The sequence below is a fragment of the Protopterus annectens genome, chromosome 12.part0 (genome assembly GCF_019279795.1).
Source record: "Protopterus annectens isolate FY-2018-M chromosome 12.part0, PAN1.0, whole genome shotgun sequence".
Lineage (NCBI taxonomy): Eukaryota > Metazoa > Chordata > Ceratodontiformes > Protopteridae > Protopterus > Protopterus annectens.
In genome coordinates, this window is record NC_056746.1 from 20,257,341 (window position 1) to 20,285,056 (window position 27,716).

At 44.5% G+C, this 27,716-nt stretch overlaps 1 protein-coding gene across 1 annotated transcript in view; it reads left to right on the forward strand.

The window, feature by feature from the left end:
• Positions 1-27,716, forward strand: part of LOC122817312 (zinc finger BED domain-containing protein 5-like) — a 1,006,885-nt gene that overhangs the window by 730,221 nt on the left and 248,948 nt on the right. The window contains exon 8 of the mRNA XM_044090534.1: positions 3,515-3,625. Coding sequence (XP_043946469.1) covers positions 3,515-3,625 — 111 coding nt within the window. The remainder of the gene's footprint in view (positions 1-3,514; positions 3,626-27,716) is intronic.

Sequence of the window (27,716 nt, forward strand, 5' to 3'; positions counted from 1 at the left end):
GGCTTCTACTCCAGACTTTTTCTGGTGCCCAGAAAAGAGGGTACTTGGCACCCCATCCTCGATCTATCCATTCTAAACACCTTCCTGGTGATCGCAAAATTCAAAATGCTCACCCTGCAGCAGCTGCTCCCCATGCTGTCCAAGGACGCTTGGCTAGCCACCTTAGATCTAAAAGAGGCCTACCTCCACATTCCTGTCAAGGAATCATGCAGGAAATATCTCGGCTTCAGGGCAGGATCTCATCACTTTCAGTTCTCTGTGCTTCTTTTTGGCTTATGTACTGTTCCCAGAGTTTTCACAAAATGTCTGGCTCCGGCCATTGCTTTTTGCAGACAAAGAAATATTCATATTTACCCATACTTGGACGACTGCCTTATTCAGGCAGACAGCCAGGAAAAGCTGCTCAAGCACCTGACCTTTGTAAAGACTATACTAACCTCCCTAGGGTACACAATCAATGAAAAGAAATCCAAGCAGGTGCCCACACAAAGGATAATCTTCCTAGGAGCAAGTCTGGGCAGCCCATCCCAGATGGCATTCCTTACACCAGAGAAACAAATTAAACCCTACTTCTCTCAACTAGCCACCGGGCCCTAGCTATTTGCAAGGAAGATCCTGCAAGCTCTGGGGTTCATAGCATCTTGCATACTACTCATTCCATATGCCAGAATGCATATGAGGAAACGTCAGTGGTACGTAAAGCGCCTTTGGTGTTAACACTGTCAAGACCTGGAAACTCTTCTACCTATAATTCCTTCCCTCAGAAAGGAATTTCTTTGGTGGGCAACAGCATGCTCCCACAGCAAGGGACTGCCCTTCTCTCCACCCCCCCCCCGCCACCCAGACCCTCACCACTGACGCATCAGACTACACTTAGGGTGCTCACCTGGATGGCAGGTGCATACAGGGCCAATGGAACCCTCACCAAATCCCACTGCACATCAGTCAAAAAGAGATGATGGCTGGGCAAGCATGCCTTGAAAGCTTTCAAACCCTTCTCTCTCCAGGGGTTCTCCTGATCAAAAGAGACAATCACCACTGTGATGTGGTACACCAACAAGCAGGGAGGAACTCACTCCTACCCTCTCTGCAGGCTGGTCATGAACCTTTGGCTCACAGCCTCTTACATGTAACTATACCGTTAGCACAATTCCTGCCAGGCTCTCATAACTCTCTGCCAGACCAATTAAGCAGAAACCTTCTGAACCCACAAGAGTGGCAGCTCAACAGAAGTATCTTCACCCTGATAACTCAGAAATGGGGAATCCCCTAGGTCGACCTCTTTGCCTCCCACAACAACCATCAGTTCGGCAAGTTCTGCACCAGGGGGCATCACTGCATGGCTCGGAAAGTGGATGCCCTGTCCTTCCCTTGGGTCAGTCTATCAGTCTGTGCCTTTCCTCCCCTACCTTTCATTCCCAGGGTACTGTTCAGAATAAGGGAGGAAAAACCAAGGACCATTCCTCTAGCTCCAGACTTGCCCCGACAACACTGGTACCCCTTGCTGTGCAGCCTGTCCCCATTGCTTCCATGGCATCTTCCTCAGATTCCAAACTTCCTGACCCAGAGGGAAGGGGCATTCATGCATCCCAAATTGCAGACACTCAATTTGGAAGCTTGGCTTATTCCCTAACCCCAAACCAGTCTGCCATCCTCAGTAAACGGGTTCTAGATGTTATCCTTGAGGCCAGACGTCCTAGCACCAGAAAGTCTTATGCAGATAAATGGAAAAGGGTCTGCACCTGGATCCAAGCTAAGGGAGCCAATACGGCAAGGCCCTCCATTCCTCTCATCCAGGATTATTTGGCTGACCTGCTGCACACAGTGGTCTCTTTTTCTCCTCCTCTAAAAATTCATGCCTCTGCTATTTCTGCTCATTTTCACACTGAGCAGCCCCTTTTCTCACACCATTTGATCAAACAGTTCCTCAGAGGAACTTGAGGCCCCCAGAAGGGCACCAACACCAGCTTGGGACCTTAACTTTGTCTTGGAAAAGCTCATCCTGCCACCTTTTGACCCAGCTTCTTCTGCAGAGCTGAAGTTTCTCTCCTGGAAGACAGCATTCCTTCTGGCAATCACTTCAGCCGGAAGAGTCTCTGAGCTACAAGCACTCATGGCTGTAGAACCCTACATCATCTTCCATGCAGACAGGGTATCCCTCAGAACTAACCCATCCTTCAATGCCCATGGTGGTGTCCAGTGTGGGTCTCAACCAATCCATTCATTTGCCCACCTTCTTTCCTAATCCCTAGAACAAGGGGGAAAGGATTCTTCACTCTCTCTAGATGTGCACAGACAGCTCAGATTCTATCTGGACAGGACTAAATCCTTCAGAACGTCTGATCAATTGCTGGTTAGCTTTGCTACAGGGGCAGAAGGCAATGCTATCTTCAAGCAAACCATTTTCAAATGGATAGCATACTGCATCCATTTCTGCTATGAACAGCATAGAATGCCTCCCTCAAGGGGGTCAGGATACTCCACCAGAGCAGCCTCTACCTCTGCAGCTTTCCTAAAAGGAGTCCCCCACCAGGGACATCCTGGAGGCTGCCAGCTGGACATCTGTTCACACATTTGCCAAGTATTACTACCTGCCTCTCTTCTCCAAATCCAGGGCAGGGTTTGCCTCTGCAGTCTTGCAGGGCATCCTAGCCATCCCCTAGTTTCCTTGACTGCCTCCACCCATTTCCTCAGCTTTGGGAATCTACCCAAATGTGATGACTGCAGCAGTGAAATACAAAGAACATAGTACAATTGTGTACACTTACCATAAATGTAGACGTTCAAGTGTTTTCACTGTTGCAGTCCTGGTGTACCTCCCTCCATCCCCCTTTATTCTCTTTCTCTTTTTATTATCATTTTTTTGTTGTTCTCCTTTCCTTACAAAGGGACATATTGGTATTTATTTCCACTGGTGGGTTCTTCCACCAGAACCTGGCCTTGTACTTAGGGGACTCCTGACAGGTTAGGGCAAGAAAAATTGATGTAATGGCATCGGCTGCCTTACTTTATACTACTGACATCAGTCCTCAAGCGACAGCAACCAATGTAGAAATACTAAGCCTCTGGTATTCGGGCCAGCCGAGGGCTACCCTGCCAGAGATGACCCAAATGTGATGACTACAACAGTGAATACACTCGAACATCTACATTTATGGTAAGTGTAAACAACTGTACTTTCTGTACACTGTACATTTGACATTCACTCTTACGTTTTAATGTTCTTATGAAACATGACACACATGAACGTTGATTTAAATCCTGTATCATTAAAAAAAAAAAAAAAAAAAAAAAAGCATAGTTTACCAAGTGTTTTTTGTCTGTTTGTGAACAGTCTTCATTTTTTTAAGTTAGAAACAAATGCAAGTCAGAGAGGTGTGTGCATGCGTGTTTTAAGCTGTGAATTCTTTATTGATGTACCTGATCAGATTTATGTTGTCATGTCATGCTTTAGTATTTCACGGAAACTATTTTATTACTTTTTCATTAGCAAGAGATTTTTTTTTCTTGACAGTGTGATTTGTTCATCCAGGAAGGAGCACGGTTAGGAAGGACACCAGCAGAAGTAGTCTCTCATTGTGATATCACTTTCACTTGTGTGTCTGATCCAAAAGCAGCAAAAGACGTATGTATCAAATTTTTGACTTTTGCAGCAGAGTTGTCATTTGCATGTATAAATGCCAGCCTTTTCAAGTCCCATATCCTTGGTTCTCCTCGTGTTACTTGAGAATGTTGATAACTCTTAGAATGTTCTTTATTTTAAAGGGGTGAATGGCACAAATTGTCACTTATTTCAAAATTGAGTTTAAATGTTTGATAGCTAACACAGTTGTAGTGTATCAGAAAGCATAGGAGAATATTAATGGGTGGAACATTGTGAACATGTTCTTTTTGTTCCTTGTAGAGCTGATCTGAAAAATTTGAGCTCACAATCTAGGTGCATTTGTAACTCCTTATGTTCTTCTGCCAGGGTTAAAGGGTGTTAATTTCACCAAGGCATCCATTCCTTTATTGCTTATGCTGTAGTATAGATCACCCCTTAATATAGATCATCTGAAAATGGACGCATTCATTATCTATAGGACATACACCTGACAGTGAAACTGTGACATTTCAAGTCAGGAACACCACATAAATTGCCCTTGTTGCCTGAGAATGGTGCACACTGTCAGTGGTGATCATAAATGCCAGCAATGCATCCCCATAACTCATCAGGGATGAACTGGGAAACCCGGGGCCTTCATCAGTCTCCAGAGTTTAGTAGTGATGGAATTTGAGGGAGGACTGGGGCTTGTGCAAGACGCTCCTGAGAAATCCTCAGTGGATTCCAGACAGTAGCACAAAAAGCAGAAATTAGCTGGTTTGTACTTCACATAATTCCATGCCCTTTCCTCTCCAAATTTTTTTTCAACAGAAAATTGTTATCTTGAGCTTATACTTGTAAGAAAAAAAACAAGTACAAAACTCAAGTGTTAAGTGTAGCCCTTTTAGTTTGCCAAACTAAGCATATGCCCTTCTGTCAACTGAGGAGCAGTTGTTTAAATACCCAAGACATGTTTTTAGACATGAAGACGTACTGGAGTGACTGATTTCCTTTGTCTTCCCTCTGAGTTAGCCTGTCATATGTGAGGGTTCAGTTGGCTCTAAAAAGCCTTTTTGCACCCTTTCCTGAATTGGCTTTTATTAGTCCGTTTGCAATATGGTGAAAAATGGCTGGGCCAGATATATTAGACAGTGATTCAGTTAGTTGAGATGGCAGTGCTAGGCCCCATGCCAGATTTTGTGGACTCCCATGCCTTCCTGATAGCAAGATTTATTCTACAAGGACTAGCTGGTGCAGGCAGGCCCCACCCTCAGATTCTTTCACCATCATTCTGTGCTAAGGTGTATTCCTTCTAAGTTTTCAACTTGTACGTGTTCCCTTCCTGAAAACTATCATTTGGAGGGCCAGATCTCTCAGGCTTATGAAGTCCATACTCTAGAGTGGCCTGTTTTCATTTTGATTCCCTTGGAAGCATTTTTACTTATAATTTAGCTTGAAAGAAGAGGGGCCTAGGTTAAGCCCTGCTTGGAACCTGTTTTCAGGGATTGTATTTTTGCTGCTTGGATACATGTGATTCGAGTCCTTCACCAGCTAAAAAGGCAGACTATTTATGTCACTCACTCCTGAATAGTGCTCTGTTACGATGTATAATGTTGGCACTCGAAATGCTGAGCACCAGTATGCCTGAAAAAAAAATACTGAAAACAGGAGAAGAATGAATCCCGAAAATCACTGATGTTCATGTTTCACTGTTGTAGTCATCACACTTCGGGTTATCTGCCTGCAGGTAGCCCTCAGTCGGCCTGAATACCAGAGACATAGTATTTCTGCGTCAGATGTTGTCACTGCAGGACTGACGTCAGGTCGTCAGGGGTATAAAAACAGGCAGCCGACACCATTACACCAGTCTTTCTTGTCGAGGAGCCCGAAGCAAAAGCAGTTAGCAAGTGCTGGTCGGCCACTACCTCAATTTAAATTTACGAACTGAATAATCTTGATGTCTTCTAAGGCTAAGTACCCCGTTGGGGATCCTTTTTTCTTGCTCTAACCGATGTCAGAAAAAGTTAACAATTGTCTTGCCTGTCGAAAGCAAATACCTCAGAGATTTTCATTCTTAATGCATCACCTGTTTAGGCCCAGACTACAACGTACCTTGCTGTCGGTTTTGTGCCTTGTTTAGCTCCCAAAACCATTCATCGTCTGGTTCTCTGTCGCTAAATTCTTTCGCTGTCCATCTCCGTATTCGGAAATGGCTTCAGTAAGCCATCTGACTACCGATATTCCGAAAAAAAGTAAGGATAAAGACAGAGACGGACCATATAAGTCCAAAGCTGCTGACGATGCTTCTATTAAGCTAGTCGCCAGTCCGCTGGTACTCAGTGAGGCGCTTTCGCAGCCCCAGATGCCCTGCTTCAGTGGATTCTCAGGCCTCTCTACCAAGACCCATTCAGAGTCTGGTATGCCGCGAGACTCTTCTTCGATGATGAAACCTGCAGATGTCTCTGCCTTGAATGGGTCCGGAGCTGCTGTGCAGGCTCCAGCTTCTGAGGCAGTTCTTTGTTCAACCGATGACTTCTTTTTTAACCAAAAACTCCCGAGTTTCTTAGGCCCGGAGTAAGCACTACGCCTAGAAAACCGACCTCCAAAGCACATGCACCCGTCTGTAAAGGTTGCCACTTCTTGTTTAATAAGTTCCATAATATGCTGTTGGTACTTCAGCATGTGAAACTGACAATTCAGTGCCCTAATAGCAAGAGTTGCAGAGGTGTATACCTTCTTACCCCATCTGTCCAGAGCTCTGAAATCCCACAAAACAAATGCTTAGAATTGCAGAAGACCTTATTACACCGATTGGGGAAGTCAGCCTTCCCCAGCTAAGAGAAAGAGGCCAGTCCTGTACAGCTTCTACAGACCAGGAGTCTGATGACTCTGAGATTTCTGATTATGAAGACATGTCCTTATCTGCTTATGAGGATTCAGATGCAGAGGAATCCATTCCCTCTGCCTCCACTCCAGAGGAATTTTCTTTTGGTGAAACCATGCATACCTTAAGAGACCATTTCCACTGGGAATGACAAGACTGTCCTCGGTCCAAAAAGAGACTCAGAGGATTCCTAGAGTTGCCTCAGCACAGGCCTTTAGCAGTAACCCCTGTCCTGGATATTGTTGATTATGCTTTTATGGAATCCAGTCATACTCCTGACACTTTACCTCCTGTCCCTAGGAAACCAGACGGGTACTACAGAGTACCTGACACTCACAAATTTCTTTTCAAGAATCCTACTGCTGATCCAGAGATCATTCCCCAGGGGCCTAAAGGTGTCAAGGCTACTACAGCCAAGAATCCCACCCCTTCAGACAGGGATTCCAGAGCTTTGGACAGATAGGATAAGAAGGTATATACCTCTGCAACTCTTGCTATTAGGGCATTGAATTGCCAGTTTCACACGCTGAAGTACCAGCAGCATATTATGAAACTTATTAAACAAAAAGTGGCAACCTTTACAGACTGTGCAGAAAATAAAGGCTTGCAGGAGCTTATGCACTCTGCAAGCCAAGTCAGTAAGCATACTTTGCAGTGTGGCTTTGATGCCCTAGAAGCATCTTGCCGGGCAGCTATCACTGTATATGTACTGAGAAGACATACTTGGCTCAAGCAGCAGTCCATGTCAAACCATGTCAAATCAAAGTTACTTAGACGCTCCTTTGAACAAGGACAGTTTGTTTGGCACCAAAGCAGAAGAGGTTCTTAAAAAGATGGAAGAAAAAGCTAAGTGTATGCAGACTGTATAAGTATTCTTACAAGTGCAACCCCCTAGATTCAGTAGACTTTGTCCTTCCAAACACTGGTCCTTTCCAGCCCCCTCCAGGCCTTTTCAAGCCAAACCCAGGGTAAACAGACCACCCAGACTACAGTCTCAAGGTATGCAGAGATCTAAGCAGTGGAGTGCCCCCACCCCTAAAGCAGGGAGTGGTAAGCCACCTCCTTACGGAAAAACTTCACAATAACCTCTGTACTCCACTCCCCAGCCCTGCCCAATTGCTTGTGCCCCCTAGAAGGAAAACTTGCCCTTCATGCAAAAAATTGGATGTCCATCACACAGGACCGGTGGGTCCTCAACATTGTATCCCAGGGCTACAAATTTTATTTCCATTCACTGCCAACCCCAAGTGGGTTTCCAGATCTTCCTCCAAACCAGTGGGCAGAGGCTCAAAGCCAAGTAGCTTTTCCTGCTCAATATCAGAGCTATTCAGTTGGTTCCAGTAGAACAGAGGGGTCAAAGGTTCTACTCCAGACTCTTCCTGGTACCCAGGAAAGAGGGCTCTTGGTGCCCAATCCTAGATCTTTCAATTCTCAGCAACTTCCTGGTGGTACCAAAATTCAAAATGCTTACCCTGCAACAGCTTCTTCTTATGCTAGCCAAGGATGCCTGGTTAGTCACCCTAGACTTAAAAGAAGCCCATCTGCACATCCCCATAAGGGAGTCATGCAGGACGTATCTACGTTTCAGGGCAGGATCTATACATTATCAGATGTTCTTCATGTTTCACTGTTGCAGTCATTACATTTGGGTAATCTGCTGGGAGGTTGCCCTCAGTCGGCCTGAATAACAAAGTCTTGGGTCCTGCGTTGGTTGCTGTCTCCTCTTCCATGACATCAGGTCGTCAGGGGTATAAAACATGCAGCCGACAACATTTTAATCCGTCTATTGCGCGGTGCCTGAAGCAGAAGCAGTTTGCAAGTGCCAGTCGACCGACTCCTGAAATTTTCGTTTTCGAGTTTCAGAACCGAAGTCTTCAAACTAAAGCTAAGTACCCCATTGGGGAAACTTTTTCTTGCTCCTTACCAATGTCAGTAAAGGTTATTAATTGCATTACTTGTGGGAAGCAAATACCTCCATAAGGATTTTCATTTGTACTGTATTACTTGCCTAGACTCATCACAACGTGCCTTGCTGTTGGTTTTGTGTTAAATTTAACCAACGCACTATTGAGCGTCAGTATATTTTTGCTTCTAAATGTTTTGGTTCAAGATTTAACTATCCTGAAATGTCGTCGGTTAGCAATCCGACTACCGGAATTCACAAAAAACACAAGGAAAAAGACAGTCGAGGTCCAAAACTGACAAAGCTTTGCCTAAGCCAGTCGCTGGTACTCAGTGAGGCGCTTTCGCAGCCCCTGATGCCCGCTACTTTTGAGTCGCAGGCCTCTACCGAGACCCATTCGGCGTTTGGTATTTAGCAAGATTCTGCAAGTATTGAACCAGCGGATGTCTCTCCCTTGGATGGGTCCAGAGCCGCTGAGCAGGCACCAGCTTCTGAGGGTGTTTTCAGGCCTCACCATTTTTATATTAAACCGACACCATCAAAAACAAGGCCAAAATCTACTTCTGTGTCTAAAAAACCGACGCATGAGCCATGTGCTCAGGCCCCTATGCCTAAAAAACAAATGATCAAAATGGCTGAGGATTTAATTACCTTGATCAGGGGTTCCCAACCTGCCCCCCCTTTGCTAAGAGGCCTAGGCAAGACACTGATTATGAATCTTCAGATCAGGTTTCCATTTCTTCTGATCAGGAATTTTGTATTCCACCTTATGAGGACTCTGATGCAGAGGAATCCATCCCTTCTGCTTCTCCTCCTGATGATTACTCTTTTGGAGAGACTTTGCATACTTTAAGGGAACATTTTCACTGGGAGAGTCAGGACTTCTCTGAATCCAAAAAGAGGCTTAGGGATTTTCTTCTTCTTACACAGCATAGGAAATACCTCCTGTATTAGACATTGTTCATGATGTGCTCTCGGAATCAAACATGGCTCCTGATTCCCTGTCTCTGTCTCCTAGTAAGCCAGACAGATATTACAGGGCTCCTGACTCCCACAAATTTCTTTTCAAAAATCCTGCTGCTGACCCTGAAACTATTTCTTGGGTCCCAAGGGTGTTAAGGCTTCTTCAGCCAAAAATCCTACCCCTTCTGATAGAGACTCCAGGGCGCTGGATAGATGGAGAAAGAAGGTTTATACGTCTGCAACTTTGGCAGTCAGGGCATTAAACTGCCAGTTTCATATGCTTAAATATCAACCGCATGTTATGGGCTTACTGAAACAGAAAATTATGTTGATTTCTGATTGTGTGGAAAATAGAGTTACAGGATTTATTGCATTCAACAGAACAGGTTGGAAAGCATACTTTGCAGTGTGATTTTGATTAATTGGATTCCTCTTGCAGGGACGCCGTAACTGGATCTGTGATAGGAAGACATGCCTGGCTCAAGGTGCAAAGTCTGCCTGATCATGCTAAAGCTAAATTGTTGGATGCCCTTTTATAGCAGGACAGTCTGTTTGGTAATAAGGCAGAAGAGGTTTTAAAGAAAATGGAAGACAAAGCTAAATCTATGCAAACTGTAAAAGATTTCTTGCTAGTGCAGCCACCCAGGTTCAGTAGACACTGGCCTACTAATTATTGGTCCTTTTCTGTGTCCAACAGAGCCGCTCAGGGCAAGCCCAGACACTCCAAGGGCTCTAGATTTCAATCACAAGGATCTTGCATATGAAAGCAATGGGGTGCCTCCTCCTCCAAATCAGGAGGTAAAGCACAACCCTACAGTAAACAGTCTCAATTACTTTCCTCTGCTATCTCCAAGCACTTATCTTTTGACAGCCCCCTTGGGGGAAAACTAGCACTTCTTGCTCAAAATTGGCATTTAATTACCACGGACAAGTGGGTATTAAGCATAGTATCCCGGGGTACAGATTTCATTTCCACACGTTGCCAAATCCAAACGGATGGCCAGATGTGCCACCAAACCAGTGGGCAGAGGCCCAAAAACAAGTCATGTTCCTCATGGATATGAGGGCTATTCAACCAGTGCCAGAAAAGGAAAAATGACAAGGATTTTATTCAAGACTTTTCCTGGTACCCAGAAAAGACAAAACATGGCGTCCAATTCTGGACTTATCCATTCTAAATACATTCCTGGACATTCCAAAATTAAAAATACTGACTTTACAACAGCTACTGCCTATGCTAGGCAAGAATGCCTGGTTGGTAACTCTAGACTTAAGAGGCATACCTGCATATCCCAATAAGGGAATCTTGCAGAAGATACCTCTGCTTCAAAGCAGGCTTTTTGCATTACCAATTCTCTGCACTGCCCTTTGGCTTATCTACTGCACCCAGGGTCTTTACAAAGTGCCTGGCACCAGTAATTGCATTTTGCAGACAAAGAAACATTCAAATTTATCCATATCTGGACGATTGTCTCATTCAGGCAGAGGACAAGGACACTCTTCGTCAACATCTGGCATTTGTAAAAAGGCTTCTAGCATGCCGTAGGGTATACCATAAACGAAAAGAAATCACAACTGGTACCCTCTCAAATAATTACATTCCTGGGTGCAAGCTTGGATACAACTGCCCAGATGGCTTACCTCATGCCAGACAAACAAATTCAATTGACAGCGTACTTCAAACAAGTAGCAACAAAAACTCAGCTATCTGCAAGACAAATTCTGCAGGCTTTGGGGTTCATGGCATCCTGCATTCTACTAATTCCATATGTGAGAACTGCATATGAGGAAACTTCAGTGGTACCTAAAAAGCTTATGGAGTCAACATTGTCACAGCCTGGAAACAATTCCTCTCATTCCCTGCCTGCAACAGGAGTTTCTTTGTTGGGCAGAGGCATGTCACCAAAACAAGGAACTGTCATTCTACCCCCTGCCACCCAAACCCTAACTACAGACACATCAGACTATGCTTGGGGGGCCCATCTGGCATGGAGATGCATTCATGGCAAATGGAGCCCAAACCAAATGCATCTTGCTAGTTGTATAGAATGCTCTGACAGCCTTCAAGGACTTCATCCAGGGCAACTACTGATAAAGACGGACAACACCACAGTTATGTGGTACATAAGCAGGGGGGTACCCACTCCTACCCTCTTTGCAGACTAGCCATGGCCTTGTGGAACACAGCCTTGATTTACCAAATGCATCTTCAAGCTCAATTCCTGCCAGGAAAGCAAAATACTCTGGCAGACGACCTAAGCAGAAATCTTATGGACCCGCACAAATGGAAACTGGATCCACAAATCTTCAGCATATTAACAAGAAAATGGGGGAGCCCAGACATGGATCTATTTGCCTCTCCCCAAAACTATCAGTTGGACAAATTCTGCACAAGAACTTATCACAAAAAAGCATGGAAAGTGGATGCTGTATCCTTCAGCTGGAAAAACTAGTCAAGTCTATGCCTTTCCCCCTCTGCCTCTACTCTCCAAGGTCTTACTAAAAGTCCGACAGGAAAAAACAAAAATGATTCTAGTTGCTCCGGACTGGCCTCCCCAACAATGGTACCTGCTTCTAAGGAATATGTCACACCTTCCTCTGTGGTACTTGCCTCAATACCTATCGTCTCAGCAGAACTATCAAATTCTGCACTCTGAGCTCATAACTCTGAATCTAGCAGCATGGCTGATCAACTAATTTCACCAACCACATCTCTCAGTAAACCTGTGATGGATGTCATTTTGGAGGCCGGAAGGGTAGAAAATCTTATGCTGATAAATGGAAGAGATTCTGTGCTTGAAACCAAGCACAAGGAACAGACACAGCAAAGCCCAATATTCCTCAGATTTTGCAATACTTAACTGAGATGATTCACAAGGGCCTATCTTTTTCTTCAATAAAAATCCATGCCTCTGCCATCTCAGCTCATTACAACATAGAGCCTCCCCTCTTTTCTCATCCCCTGCTAAAACAGTACCTGAGAGGGGACAAAAATTTAATGCCTCACAGGAGAGCGCCAACTCCTGCATGGGACCTCAATTTCGTGCTAGAAAAACTCACCCTACCTCCTTTTGAACCAGCAGCTACTACGGATATAAAATTTCTTTCTTGGAAGACAGCGTTTCTTTTGGCAGTCACTTCAGCTAGAAGGGTTTCAGAACTACAGGCTCTCATGGCAGTGGAGCTTTTCGTTATATTTTTACCGGACAGGGTGGCCCTCAGGACCAATCCTTCTTTTATGCCTAAGGTGGTATCCAGTGTGGATCTTAACCAGACCATTCACCTGCCAACTTTTTTCCCAAATCCGCAGAACAAGGGGGAGCGGATTCTGCATTTATTGGATGTGCACAAACAACTAAGATTCTACTTAAACAGGACAAAATCTCTAAGAAAGTCTGAGCAACTACTGGTGGCGTTTGCTGCAGGATGAGAGGGGAAGGCTATATCAAAGCAGACCATTTCTAAATGGATAAGCCATTGTATTAGTTTCTGCTACTTGCACCATGGTAAGCCTGTGCCCAAGGGGATCAGATCCCATGCCACCAGGGCTGCCTCTACTTCAGCAGCTTTTCTCAGAGGGGTCCCTACCAGAGACATTCTAAAAGCTGCTACTTGGAACTCAGTTCATACTTTCACAAAGCATTACCATTTTACCTCTCTCTTCTAAATCCAGGGCAAGCTTTGCTGCTGCAGTCCTGCAGGGCCATATAGCTGCTCCTAATGCTGTTTAATTCCATCCTCCCATCCATAGCTTTGTGATTCTACCCAAATGTGATGACTGCAACAGTGAAACACTAAGAACATAGTACAGTTGTGTACACTTACCATAAATGTAGATGTTCAAGTGTATTCACTGTTGCAGTCAGGGTTACCCACCTGCCAGCCCCCTTTCTATACCTTTTCTTTACTTCACTATGCTCAAAAGCCTTTGTGGTGTATTTGCTTTTAGTTGAAGGTAAATTTTGTGTGTTCTAAAGTGCATTTATATATTTATAGATGTCCTTCATGGATGCATCTGCAGTCATAACAACTGGGTTGTCCTGTCGTCAGGCAGCCCTGCAGTCGGCCGGATTCCAAAGTCCGGGTCCGGCTTCGGCTGATGTCGCACTGCACCCGACGTCATCTCTGCTGGTCTCTGGGTATAAAGGCATCAACCGACGCCATTTTCTCCAGTCTTTCTTGCCGCGTGGCGCCCGAAGCAGAAGCTGTTCGCAAGTGCCGGTCGGTCGGATCCAGAGATTTCTACTACCGAATACTACTTCGAAGACTTCTAAAAGCTAAGTACCCCGTTGGGGACTCTCTCTTGCCTCAGCCGATGTCAGAAAAAGTCAATAACTTAGAAACGAACTCAAAACACAATAACTTGATAAGGGATAGTCAAGACCACAGTCAGTGAGATAGAATAAATGAAGCCAAATGAAACCTGTTTACGCGTTTCGTCCACGTTTAATAATCATGAACTTCATCAGAAAAGGCTTACACAAAACACATGGTCATTAAATACTTTTGATGACATCACATGAAATTACAAATTATCCAACCACAACACTCTAAAATAATTCATTAAAGACATATACTGTCTATTTAAAAAATGAACCATATATAAATATGTGTTTATATCAATGTATGTAAACAATCATATTTACATAAAAAATACATAGAAAATATTAATGTATTAATATATTTATAAAACTTTTATATCCTATTGAGTTGCAAGAAGCATTTGATGTTTATAACGTCATTTAAACCTGGTGGTTGATCAGCGTTAAGCATAATTTGCCATATAGCTTCTCTGCATTCTAAAAATATTTTAGAATTCCCAGCTAACAAATCAAAATTTACACTTTCCAGCACTGAAAATCTAAATTTCTTGAACAAACTACACACTGAAGCATGTCTAGCAAGAGCATTTGACATGTCCTTTTTCTTAATAGCCGAATTGTGTTCGTAGATACGTTTATGCAGTTCTCTTATAGTTTTACCTATGTAAAACTGCCCACATGAGTCACAAATAGCCACATAAACAACAAATTTTGTGTTGCATGTATAATAACCCTTACTATAAATGGTCTTATTTAGATGTTTAAATAATATAGAACTATTCCCTGATATATACCTACACTGCTTACAACAATTGCATGGAAAAGTTCCATGACGTGTGACTTGAGCTGTTGATTGTCTAATGGTTTCAACTACTGTTTTAATACAAATAGTTTTCCTATATGTAAATAAAGGTGCCTTCCCTATTGCTAAACATAACTCACTATTACCAAGAATGACCTTCCAGTTATTAAATATGATGTCCTTTATAAAGTCCATCTCATTTGATATAGGAATAGGAAAAGCTAAAGAGAAACCTTTTGGACTAACATTTGTTGTTGTATTTGTTCCTTTGCCTCTACCTATGAAGCATGTAGTGAATAAAATAGGACATGCAACATTAGCTCTAAGTAAGCAGTGTAGGTATATATCAGGGAATAGTTCTGTATTATTTAAACATCTAAATAAGGGCAGTTTTACATAGGTAAAACTATAAGAGAACTGCATAAATATTTTTAGAATGCAGAGAAGTTATATGGCAAATTATGCTTAACGCTGATCAACCACCAGGTTTAAATGACGTTATAAACATCAAATGCTTCTTGCAACTTAATAGGATATAAAAGTTTTATAAATATATTAATACATCAATATTTTTTATGTATTTTTTATGTAAATATGATTGTTTACATATATTTATACAAATACATATTTATATATGGTTCATTTTTTAAATAGACAGTATATGTCTTTAATGAATTATTTTAGAGTGTTGTGGTTGGATAATTTGTAATTTCATGTGATGTCATCAAAAGTATTTAATGACCATGTGTTTTGTGTAAGCCTTTTCTGATAAAAGTCAATAACTGTTTAACTTGTGGGAAACAAATACCTCATAAAGATTTCCACTCTTACTGTTTGCCTTGTTTAGGCCCAGACCACGACGTAGCAGCCTGTTCGGCCTGTGCTTCCTTCAACCGACGAACGCTAAGGCGTCGGTCGGAGTTTGCTGAACAGTTTTTCGGTTCAGAATTTGCATACATTATGCCGTCGGATCCTCCGACTACCCAAATTGTTAAGAAACGCAAAGAAAAAGACAGACACTCGCGGTCCACGGTTTCGGCCGAAACCATGGTGAAGCAAACCGCGAGTGTCTCAGTTTCGGCCGAAACCGAGAAAACTGTTCAAAGCACAGCTGAATCTTTGACTACTTCTGAGGTTCCTGCTACCTTACTTGAATCGGCCTCTGAAATTTTACCTACTACAGTGGCTTCTAGTGAATTATCAGACACCATCCCTTTGGATGTCTCTACCCCAGCACGTGGTGCTGCTAGGCCTCCTGCAGCCATGTCCATTAAGGCCTTTGCCAGGGCTAAAGCAGCCAAGTCTACTAAATCAGTGCCTGTAAAACCCCCCTCAACCAGGCCTACTTCTAGTTCACAAATGCTTACTCTGGCAGAAGATTTAATGTCCTTAATTAGGGGATCTCAATCTCACCCAGACAGGGCCTCTCAACCCCCAGAGAAGAGACCTAGGGCAGAGCCCCCCGAGCCCGTGTCCTCTGATGATTCTGCGGATGACTCAGATATTACAGACCAGCCAGAGACTCCTTTCTCCAATTATGAAGACTCAGATGCTGAAGAATCCATTCCAGCTGCTTCTCCACCAGAAGAATTCTCCTTTGGGGAAACCTTACATGCCATGCGAGAACAATTCCAATGGCAGCAACAGGATTTCTCAGATTCCAGAAAAAGACTTAGGACTTTTCTGCACCTTCCACAACACAGGCCCTTAGCTATACCTCCTGTCCTCCCTGTTGTGGACGATGCCTTTAATGATGTCTGCTCTGCACCAGATTCCTTACCTCCAGCCCCTGCCAAACCAGACAGATTTTACAGGGTACCAGACACATCATCACCTATACAAGGCCCCTCTTGCAGACCCGAAACTATATCCCAGGGGCCTAAGGCAGTAGCCTCGACCACAGCAAAAACCCTATTCCTTCTGAAAGGGAAGCCAGGTCTTTAGACAGATGGGGCAAAAAGTTTATACCTCAGCTACTCTCTCAGCTAGAGCTTTAAACTGTCAGTTTCACATGATACAATACCAAGAGTTTATGCTTGATCAGTTAACTAAAAAACTATCCTCTGACGACTCTATAGATAAGAAATATGTATTAGAAATGGTAAATAACATTCAACAGGTTAGTAACCATTCCTTAAAATGTGGCTATGATGCACTGGAGGCTTCATTTAGATCAGCCATGACTGGCACAGTGATAAGAAGACATGCATGGCTGAAGGAACAAGTCTTACCGGATCATGTTAAAGCTAAGTTATTAGATGCTCCTATGGATAAGACCAGTTTGTTTGGTACACCTGCCCAGCAGGTAATGAAGAAAATGGAAGAAAAGGCAAAATCTGTTCAAATGGTTAAAGATTTCTTGCAGGTTCAGCCCCCAAGGTTTAGCAGGAACTGGCCTGCCAAAAATTGGTCCTTTCCTGACTCCACAAGATCCCAAAGGGGCAGGAATAGACGTTCCAGAGGCAGAAACCAATCCAGAGGAGGTGCCTACAGAGGACGACAGTGGCAAGGTAATAACAGAGGCACAGACTCAGCCACTACCACTACAACAGCACAATCACAGTGACTTAACTCTACATCCGCCTACCAGGGAACAAATAGCAGCTCCATTAGGCGGAAAATTAACCTTATTTTTGAAAAACTGGCACTACATCACAAAAGACAAGTGGATTTTGCAAACCATAGACCAAGGTTACCGGTTCCACTTTCACACTCTACCAGTCAAAAGAGGAATGCCAAACCTGCCTCCAAATCAAAAAACAGAAGCTCTACAGCAGATAATGCAATTAGCAAAGATGAGAGCTGTGGAAAGAGTGCCAATAACAGAACAAGGCAAAGGATTTTACTCCAGACTATTCCTAGTTCCAAGAAAGGAAAACAGTTGGAGACCTATTCTCGACCTGTCCACCTTAAATACATACATCATTGTCCCAAAATTCAAAATGCTGACCCTACAGCAACTTCTTCCCATGCTGGGCAAGGAGTGTTGGCTGGTAACTCTAGATCTCAAGGAGGCATACCTGCACGTCCCCATTCGACCAATTTGCAGAAGATACCTCAGATTTCTTGCAGGATCAGAGCATTATCAATTCTCAGCATTGCCCTTTGGCTTATCTACTGCCCAGAGTATTCACAAAATGCCTGGCATCAGTAATCGCCCACTGCAGACTACAGGGAATCCAAATTTATCCATACCTGGACGACTGCCTGCTACAAGGGGACAACAAAAGCAAGCTGACAACAGATTTACAAAGGGTCATTTACTTGCTACAAGCACTGGGATACACAGTCAATTTACAAAAGTCAAGGCTGATACCATCCCAAACAAGGACATTCCTGGGCGCGGAATTGGACACTGTAAAACAAATGGCATTCCTAACCGCAGAAAAACAAAAAGAACTCCCTCTTTACTTCTTGGCTCTAACAAAACAGAACAAGTTAACAGCAAGAAAAGTCCTTCAGGCCTTGGGCTACATGGCATCATGCATAATCTTGGTCCCACATGCGAGACTACATATGAGAAAACTACAGTGGTACCTAAGGAATTTATGGTCCCAACACAGGCACAGCCTAGAAGCGGAAATTCCACTAATCCCATGCCTAAAACAGGAGTTCCTATGGTGGGCACAAGCATGCCAGTCAAACCCAGGCCTACCCTTTCACAGCTATCAAGCAAGCCAGACCATCACAACAGACGCCTCAGACCTAGGATGGGGGGCTCACATGCTGGACAAATGCGTACAAGGATTGTGGACGCAGGATCAACTCCACCTGCACATCAACCTAAAAGAAATGCTGGCAGTAAAACTGGCAATCCAAAATTTCAGACCATTTCTCAAAGAGGGCCATTTGATGATAAGGACAGACAACACCACAGTCATGTGGTACATCAACAAGCAGGAGGCACTCATTCATACCCCTATGCAGAATGACTTTGGAGCTTTGGAACCTGGCACTCAGCTACAACATCCAGTTACAGGCAATATTTGTACCGGGAAAGGACAATACTCTAGCAGACATACTGAGCAGAACCACATCGGATGCCCACGAATGGATGCTACACCCAGACATCTTCAAGACCATCTCAAAGAAATGGGGAAGACCACAGATAGATCTATTCGCTTCCCCTCTCAATCACCAGCTCAAAAAATTCTGCACAAGGACATTCCACCCACTTGCATAGAAAGTGGATTCGCTCTCCTTCAGCTGGAAAGGTCTAACAGCATATGCATTTCCACCTCTTCCCTTGATACACAAGGTATTACTAAAAATCAAGGAGGAACGTCCAAGGATAACCCTGATAGCTCCAAACTGGCCAAGACAACACTGGTACCCATTACTGAGGAGCATGTCTCGGGACAACATGTGGCCAATACCCCAGATGCCTTTGATGTTAACTCAGAACAACTACAGCATCATGCATCCAAACCTAAAAACGTTGCAACTGACTGCATGGCACATCACATAGCAGCAACCAACCCAGAACTTTCCCAAAGGGTTAAAGACATTATCCTTGAAGCCCGCAGACCTTCAACAAGAAGGAACTATGCAGGAAAATGGAAAAGGTTTGTCATTTGGAGCACTGAAAGAGGAAAAGATGTGTCAATTATAGATATGGCTAACATTTTGGAGTATCTGGCAGAGCTTCTACATACAGGCCTGTCCTATTCCTCCATCAAGATACATGCATCAGCTATTTCAGCAGAATACAGCTTTGATCCACCTGTCTTTTCACATCCTTTACTCAGGCAGTTCCTCAGAGGAATCAAGAATGTAAAACCTCCAAGGAAACCACCATTGCCAGCTTGGGATTTGAACTTTGTGCTAGAAAATTGACACTGCACCTTTTGAACCAGCAGCTACAGCGGACCTACAGCATCTATCGTGGAAAACTGCTTTCCTACTGGCAATAACCTCAGCAAGGAGGGTCTCTGAACTTCAGGCCCTAATGGCGGTACAGCCCTTCCTAATCTTCCACCAAGATAGAGTGTCCATGAGGACTAATCCTACTTTTATGCCTAAGGTGATATCCAGAGTGTCTTTAAACCAGGCAATCCACCTACCTACCTTCTTTCCCAACCCACAAAACAGAGGGGAAAGAATGCTGCATTCCTTGGATGTACATAGACAGTTACGCTACTGCCTGGACAGAACAAAAAGTAGCAGAAAAACTGACCAGCTTTTTGTAGCCTATGCAACAGGAAGGGAAGGAAAAGCAATTTCCAAACAGACAATCTCCAAATGGATAGGAAATTGCATACGATTCTGTTACTCCTTCCATGGAAAACCAATTCCACAGAACATAAGGCCTCATTCTACAAGGGCAACAGCCACTACCACAGCCTTCCTACGAGGTGTGGCAACCAAGGACATTATTGAGGCGGCTACTTGGACCTCCGTGCATACATTTGCCAAGCATTATAACTTACCTTTGTACTCCAGATCCCGAGCAGGGTTTGCCACTGCTGTGCTGCAAGGGATCCTAACCACACCATAATCTAAATTTTTCCTCCTCCCTTAGTTGGCTATGGTATTCTACCCAGTTGTTATGACTGCAGATGCATCCATGAAGGACATAGTACAGTTTTGTACCTACCATAAATGTAGATGTCTGAACTGGATAGCATCTGCAGTCAGGATTACCCTCCCTCCTTCCCCTCTGTGGTACTCCTAGGGTATTTACCCTCTTAATAGCTAGCTAGTGGGGGGAGTCTCTTATGGTGTATTTGTTTGTATATATGTACATACATGCTTATTTTCTGAGTTTGCCTTCTATCCTTTTGGAAACATTGGCATTTATCCAAAAATTAGCCTTCCAGGAAGGGCAACTGGCATCTGGGGCAAGAAACACTGAAGAAAATGGCGTCGGCTGATGCCTTTATACCCGGAGACCAGCAGAGATGACGTCGGGTGAAGTGCGACATCAGCCGAAGCCGGACCCGGACTTTGGAATCCGGCCGACTGCAGGGCTGCCTGACGACAGGACAACCCAGTTGTTATGACTGCAGATGCTATCCAGTTCGGACATCTACATTTATGGTAGGTACAAAACTGTACTTTATATTTATATATTTTTTTGCTCCCCATTTGGGGGGCACCTGACATCTGGGGCAAGAAAACTGATTAAAATGCTGTTGGCTGCATGTTTTATACCCCTGATGACCTGACGTCATGGAAGAGGAGACAGCAACCGACGCAGGACCTAAGACTTTGTTATTCAGGCCGACTGAGGGCAACCTGCCAGCAGATTACCCAAATGTAATGACTGCAACAGTGAATACACTCTAACATCTACATTTATGTTAAGTGTACACAACTGTATTTTCTCTGCACTTCCCTTAGGCTTATCTACTGCACCCAGAGTTTTCACAAAATGCCTGGCTCCAGCCATTGCGTACTGCCGGCAGAAAAATATCAACATTTTCCCGTATTTGGATGACTGCCTGATTCAGGCGGGCAGTCAGGAATTGCAGTTGCAACACCTTACATTTGTGAAACACCTTCTCACTTCCTTGGGGTACACCGTCAACGAAAAGAAATCAAAACTGGTACCCAGTCAAAAAATTGTATTCCTGGGAGCAAGCCTGGACACAACATCCCAGATGGCATTCCTCGTTTCAGAAAAACAAGTCTATCTGACAGCCTACTTCAAACAAATGGCCACCAGAACCCAGGTATCCACAAGAAAAATACTGCAGGCCCTAGGGTTCATGGCCTCATGTATAGTGCTAATTCCATATGCAAGACTGCATATGAGGAAACCTTAGTGGTACTTAAAAGGTCTTTGGCGCCAACATTCTAAGGACTTGGAAACAGACATTCCTATCCTACCCTAAGGACAGAGGTCCTTTGGTGGGCAGAAGCATGCTGCCACAACAAGGGACTGCTCTTTTCTCAACCCCAAGCCACCTGGACCTAACCACAAATGCATCACACTATGCCTGGGGAGCACACATGGACAGCAAATGCATTCAGGGCCACTGGAGCCCAAGTCAGATTAATCTGTACATCAACCAGTAAATGGTGGTATGAATTACATTCTTGGTAAGTTAATTTGGCATCCTTTGTCACTATCTTTAATTATGTGTTCCAGCCACTCAGAGCACACCATAGTTCTTTCACATATTGTTATGAAGTCAAATAGGCTTTGTCAAATTTCATTTTATTAAATTTTTAGTGTGTAATGGGAAAAAAAAAAAAGAATAATCAATCATACAAAGTAAATTCGGGAAAGGATGAAAAAGAACACACACTAAGGTAGCAAGCATTAGTATCAAATGTATCACTGTTCCAGGGACAGACTTTGTTTATAAATTTAGGTAGAGTGGCGTTCGAAAGACATGTGTGAATGGACGTGCCTTCGTTGAAGGTTGGGCGTCGGGCTGGCACCTCCGCATCATAAAAATCTAATGCCAATCATTAGCGGACTGGAGTTCCACTGTGGCAATCCCTAACCGGGGAAAGCTGAAAGAAGAAGATGATCAACTAAAAAAGGTGCTAGCTGTGCAGAACGCCCTGACAGTTTTCAGATCCCTACTCTTTCCAGGACAACTGCTAATAAAAACAGACAACCCCACAGTTATGTGGTACATCAACAAGCAGGGGGGGAACCCACTATTACCCACTCTGCAGGTTAGCCTTGGCCCTGTGGCACATGGTCTTGGATATGGAAGTCCCTCTGCAAGCTCAATTCCTGCCAGGCAAACAAAACTCACTGGCAAATGACTTGAGCAGAAATCTCCTAGACCCACACAAGTGGCAGTTGGAGCCCAGCACCTTCAACCTTCTGAGTCCGAAATGGGGGGACCCCAGAGGTGGATCTCTTTGCCTCCCCCTACAACCACCAGCTCAGTAAATTCTGCATCAGGAATCCTCACAGCAGGGCCTGGAAAGTGGATGCCGTATCTTTTCAGTGGGTAAATCTATGCCTTTTTCCCCTCTGCCCCTTCTCTCGAGTATTACTCAAGATAAGACGGGACAGACTAAGGACAATTCTAATTGCCTCAGACTGGCCACGTCAGCACTGTTACCCACTGCTGCGCAGTCTGTCACCTACACCAGAACCCAACCCTGCTGTCTCAGCAGGAGGGACAGATTTTGCATCCACAACTGCAAACCCTAAATCTTGCAGCCTGGTTTATTCCTTGAATTCTCCCCCAGCAACCCTAAGGAATCGGGTGCTGGACGTCATTCATGAAGCCAGAAGACCCAGTACAAGAAAATCCTATGCTGATAAGTGGAAAAGGTTCTGCTCCTGGATTCTGTCTAAAGGAGAGGACACAACTCTGCCCTCCCTGCCTCTACTCCTGGATTACTTGGCAGATCTACTCCACAAAGGCCTGTCCTTCTCCTCCATTAAGATACATGCTTCAGCCATTTCTGCTCATTACAACACTGAGCCACCTCGCTTCTTGCACCCTCTTATCAAACAGTTCCTGAGAGGGGCAAACAACTTAAGGCCACCAAGGAGAGCACCCACCCCTGCTTGGGACCTTAACTTTGTACTGGAAAAGCTGACGCTTCCCACCTTTGAACTTGCTGCATCAGCATAGTTAAAATTCTTCACTTGGAAAACAGCCTTGCTTCTGGCCATCACTTCAGCTAGAAGAGTGTCTGAGCTACAGGCATTTATGGCTGTGGAACCCTTCATTCTTTTCCATGCTGACAGGAATTCCGTAAGGATTAACCCTTCCTTCATGCCTTAAGTGGTGTCCAGTATGGCTCTCAACCAATCCATCTATTTGCCAACTTTCTTCCCTAATTCTCAAAATAAAGGAGAAAGGATCCTGCACTCCTTGGACGTGCACAGACAGCTTAGATTCTACCTCGATGGGACTAAGCCCTTCAGAAAATCTGACCAGTTACTAGTCAGCTTTACAACAGGAGCAGAGGGCAAGGCCATTTCAAAACAAACCATTTCCAAATGGATAGCACACTGCATCCATTTCTGCTACAAGCCGCATGGGAAACCAACCTCTCAGGGTGTCAGAACACATTCCACTAGGGCAACATTTACCTCTACAGCATTTCTCAGGGGAGTCCCTACCAGGAACATCCTGGAAGCTGCTACCTGGAGTTCGGTACACACCTTCACCAAGCATTGCCACCTGCCTATCTTTTCCAAATCCAGGGCAGGTTTTGCAACAGCAGTCCTGCAAGACATACTAGCCAGCACTAACTCTCTTTGACTGCCTCCACCCTTCTTCAGCTTTGGGAATCCACCCAAGTGTGATGACAGCAACAGTAAAACACGAAGAACATAGTACAGATGATGTCCTTCATGGATGCATCTGCAGTCATAACAAGTGGGTTGTCCTGTCGTCAGGCAGCCCTTCAGTCGGCCGGATTCCAAAGTCCGGGTCCGGCTTCGGCTGATGTCGCACTCCACCCGACGTCATCACTGTTGGTCTTCGGGTATAAAGGCATCAGCCGACGCCATTTTCCTCAGTCTTTCTTGCCGCGTGGCGCCCGAAGCAGAAGCTGTTCGCAAGTGCCGGTCGGTCGGATCCAGAGATTACTTCTACCGAATACTACTTCGAAGACTTCTAAAGCTAAGTACCCGTTGGGGACTCTTTCTTGCCTCAGCCGATGTCAGAAAAAGTTAACAATTGTTTAAACTGTGGGAAACAAATACCTCATAAAGATTTCCACTCTTACTGTCTGCCTTGTTTAGGCCCAGCCCACGACGTAGCAGCCTGTTCGCCTGTGCTTCTTTCAACCGAACGCTTAGGCCGGTCGGAGTTTGCAGAACAGTTTTTCGGTTCTGATTTTGCGTACATTATGCCGTCGGATCCTCCGACTACCCAATCTAGCAAAAAACGCAAAGATAAAGACCGACACTCGCGGTCCGCGGTTTCGGCCGAAACCATGGTCAAGCAAACCGCGAGTGTCTCGGTTTCGGCCGAAACCGAGAAAACTGAACAAAGTATAGCTGAACCTATTCCTACACCCGAGGCCCCTGCTACAACTCTTGAAACGACTTCACAAATTTTACCCACTACGGTGGTTGACTTATCAGACACCATCCCCTTGGATGTTTCTACTCCAGCACGTGGTGCTGCTAGGCCTCCAGCAGCCATGTCCATTAAGGCCTTCGCCAGGGCTAAAGCAGCCAAGACTACTAAAACAGTGCCTGTTAAACCACCCACATCCAGGCCCTCTTCTAGTTCTCAAATGCTTACTTTGGCAGAAGATTTAATTTCTTTAATTAGAGGATCTCAATCTCACCCAGACAGGGCCTCTCAGCCCCCAGAGAAGAGACCTAGGGCAGAGCCCCCCGAGCCAGTGTCCTCTGATGATTCTGCTGATGAATCAGACATAACTGACCAGCCAGAGGCTCCCTTCTCCAATTTTGAAGGCTTCCCCACCAGAAGAATTCTCCTTTGGGGAAACCTTGCATGCCATGCGAGAACAGTTCCAATGGCAGCAACAGGATTTTTCAGACTCCAGAAAAAGACTTAGGACTTTTCTGCACCTCCCACAGCACAGGCCCTTAGCTATACCCCCTGTTCTCTCTGTGGTGGATGATGCTTTCAATGATGTTTGCTCCGCTCCAGATTCTTTACCCCCAGCCCCTGCCAAACCAGACAGATTTTACAGGGTGCCAGATACTCATCACCACCTTTACAAGGCTCCACTTGCAGACCCAGAAACTATATCCCAGGGCCCCAAGGCAGTAGCCGCGACCATAGCTAAAAACCCTATTCCTTCTGAAAGGGAAGCAAGGTCATTAGACAGATGGGGTAAAAGGTCTACACTTCAGCTACTCTCTCAGCTAGAGCTTTAAACTGTCAGTTTCACATGATACAATACCAAGAGTTTATGCTGGATCAGTTAACTAAGAAACTAACCACTGATGAATCTCTTGATAAGAAATATGTATTAGAGATGGTAAATAACATACAACAGGTTAGCAACCATTCCTTAAAATGTGGCTATGATGCACTGGAGGCTTCATTTAGATCAGCCATGACAGGCACAGTGATAAGAAGGCATGCATGGCTAAAGGAACAAGCTTTACCGGATCATGTTAAAGCTAAGTTGCTAGATGCTCCTATGGACAAGACAAGTTTGTTTGGTACATCTGCCCAGCAGGTTATGAAGAAAATGGAAGAAAAGGCAAAATCTGTTCAAACTGTTAAAGATTTCTTGCAGGTTCAACCCCCAAGGTTTAGCAGGAACTGGCCTGCCAAAAATTGGTCCTTTCCTGACTCCACAAAATTTCAAAGGGGCAGGAATAGACGTTCCAGAGGCAGAAACCAATCCAGAGGAGGTGCCTACAGAGGAAGACAGTGGCAAGGTAACAACAGAGACACAGACACTGCCACTACATCAACACAACCACAGTGACTTAACCCTAAATCCGCCTACCAGGGAACAAATAGCAGCTCCTCTAGGCGGAAAGTTAACCTTATTTTCAAAGAACTGGCACTACATAACAAAGGAGAAGTGGATTTTACAAACCATAGATCAAGGTTACCGGTTTCACTTCCACACTTTTCCAGTCAAAAGAGGAATGCCAAATCTACCTCCAAATCAAAAAACAGAGGCTCTACGCCAGATAATGGAGTTAGCAAACATGAGAGCTGTGGAAAGAGTGCCAACAGCAGAGCAAGGAAAGGGGTTCTACTCCAGACTATTCCTAGTTCCAAGAAAGGAAAAAAGTTGGAGACCAATTCTCGACCTGTCCACCTTAAATACATACATCATTGTCCCAAAATTCAAAATGCTGACCCTACAGCAACTTCTTCCCATGCTGGGCAAGGAGTCTTGGCTGGTAACTCTAGATCTCAAGGAGGCATACCTGCACGTCCCCATTCGACCAATCTGCAGAAGATACCTCAGATTTCTTGCAGGATCAGAGCACTATCAATTCTCAGCATTGCTTTTGGCTTATCTACTGCGCCAGAGTATTCACAAAATGCCTGGCATCAGTAATCGCCCATTGCAGACTTCAGGAATTCAAATTTACCCATACCTGGACGACTGCCTGCTACAAGGGGACAACAAAAGCAAGCTGACAACAGATTTACAAAGGGTCATTTACTTGCTACAAGCACTGGGATACACAGTCAATTTACAAAAGTCAAGGCTGATACCATCCCAAACAAGGACATTCTTGGGCACGGAATTGGACACAGTAAAACAAATGGCATTCCTGACTACAGAAAACAAAAGAACTCCCTCTATACTTCTTGGCACTAACAAAACTGAACAAGTTAACAGCAAGAAAAGTACTGCAGGCCTTGGGCTTCATGGCATCATGCATAATCTTGGTTCCATTTGCCAGACTACATATGAGAAAACTACAGTGGTACCTAAAGAATTTATGGTCCCAACACAGACACAGTCTAGAAACAGAAATCCCACTAATTCCATGCTTAAAACAGGAGTTCCTATGGTGGGCTCAGGCATGCCAGTCAAACCCAGGCCTACCCTTTCGCAGATGTCAAGCAAGCCAGACCATCACAACAGACGCTTCAGACCTAGGATGGGGGGCCCACATGCTGGACAAATGCGTGCAAGGATTGTGGACACAGGATCAACTTCAACTGCACATCAACCTAAAAGAAATGCTGGCAGTAAAACTGGCAATCCAAAAGTTCAAACCATTTCTCAAAGAGGGCCAGTTGATGTTAAGGACAGACAACACCACAGTCATGTGGTACATCAACAAACAGGGAGGCACTCATTCATACCCCCTATGCAGAATGACCTTGGAGCTGTGGACCCTGGCACTCAGCTACAACATCCAGTTACAGGCAATATTTGTACCAGGGAAAGACAATACCCTAGCAGACATATTAAGCAGAACCACTTCGGATGCCCACGAATGGAAGCTTCACCCGGACATCAAGACCATCTCAAAGAAATGGGGAATGCCACAGATAGACCTATTCGCATCACCTCTCAATCACCAGCTCAAAAAATTCTGCACAAGGACATTCCACCCATTAGCATGGAAAGTGGATTCGCTCCCTTTCAACTGGAAAGGCCTAACAGCATATGCATTCCCGCCTCTTCCTTTGATACACAAGGTACTACTGAAAATCAAGGAAGAACGTCCAAGGATAATCCTGATAGCTCCAAACTGGCCAAGACAACTCTGGTACCCACTACTGAGGAGCATGTCTCGGAACAATATGTGGACAATTCCCCTGATGCCCTTGATGTTAACGCAGAACAACTACAGCATCATACATCCAAACCTAAAAACCTTGCAACTGACTGCATGGAACATCACATAACAGCAGCTATTC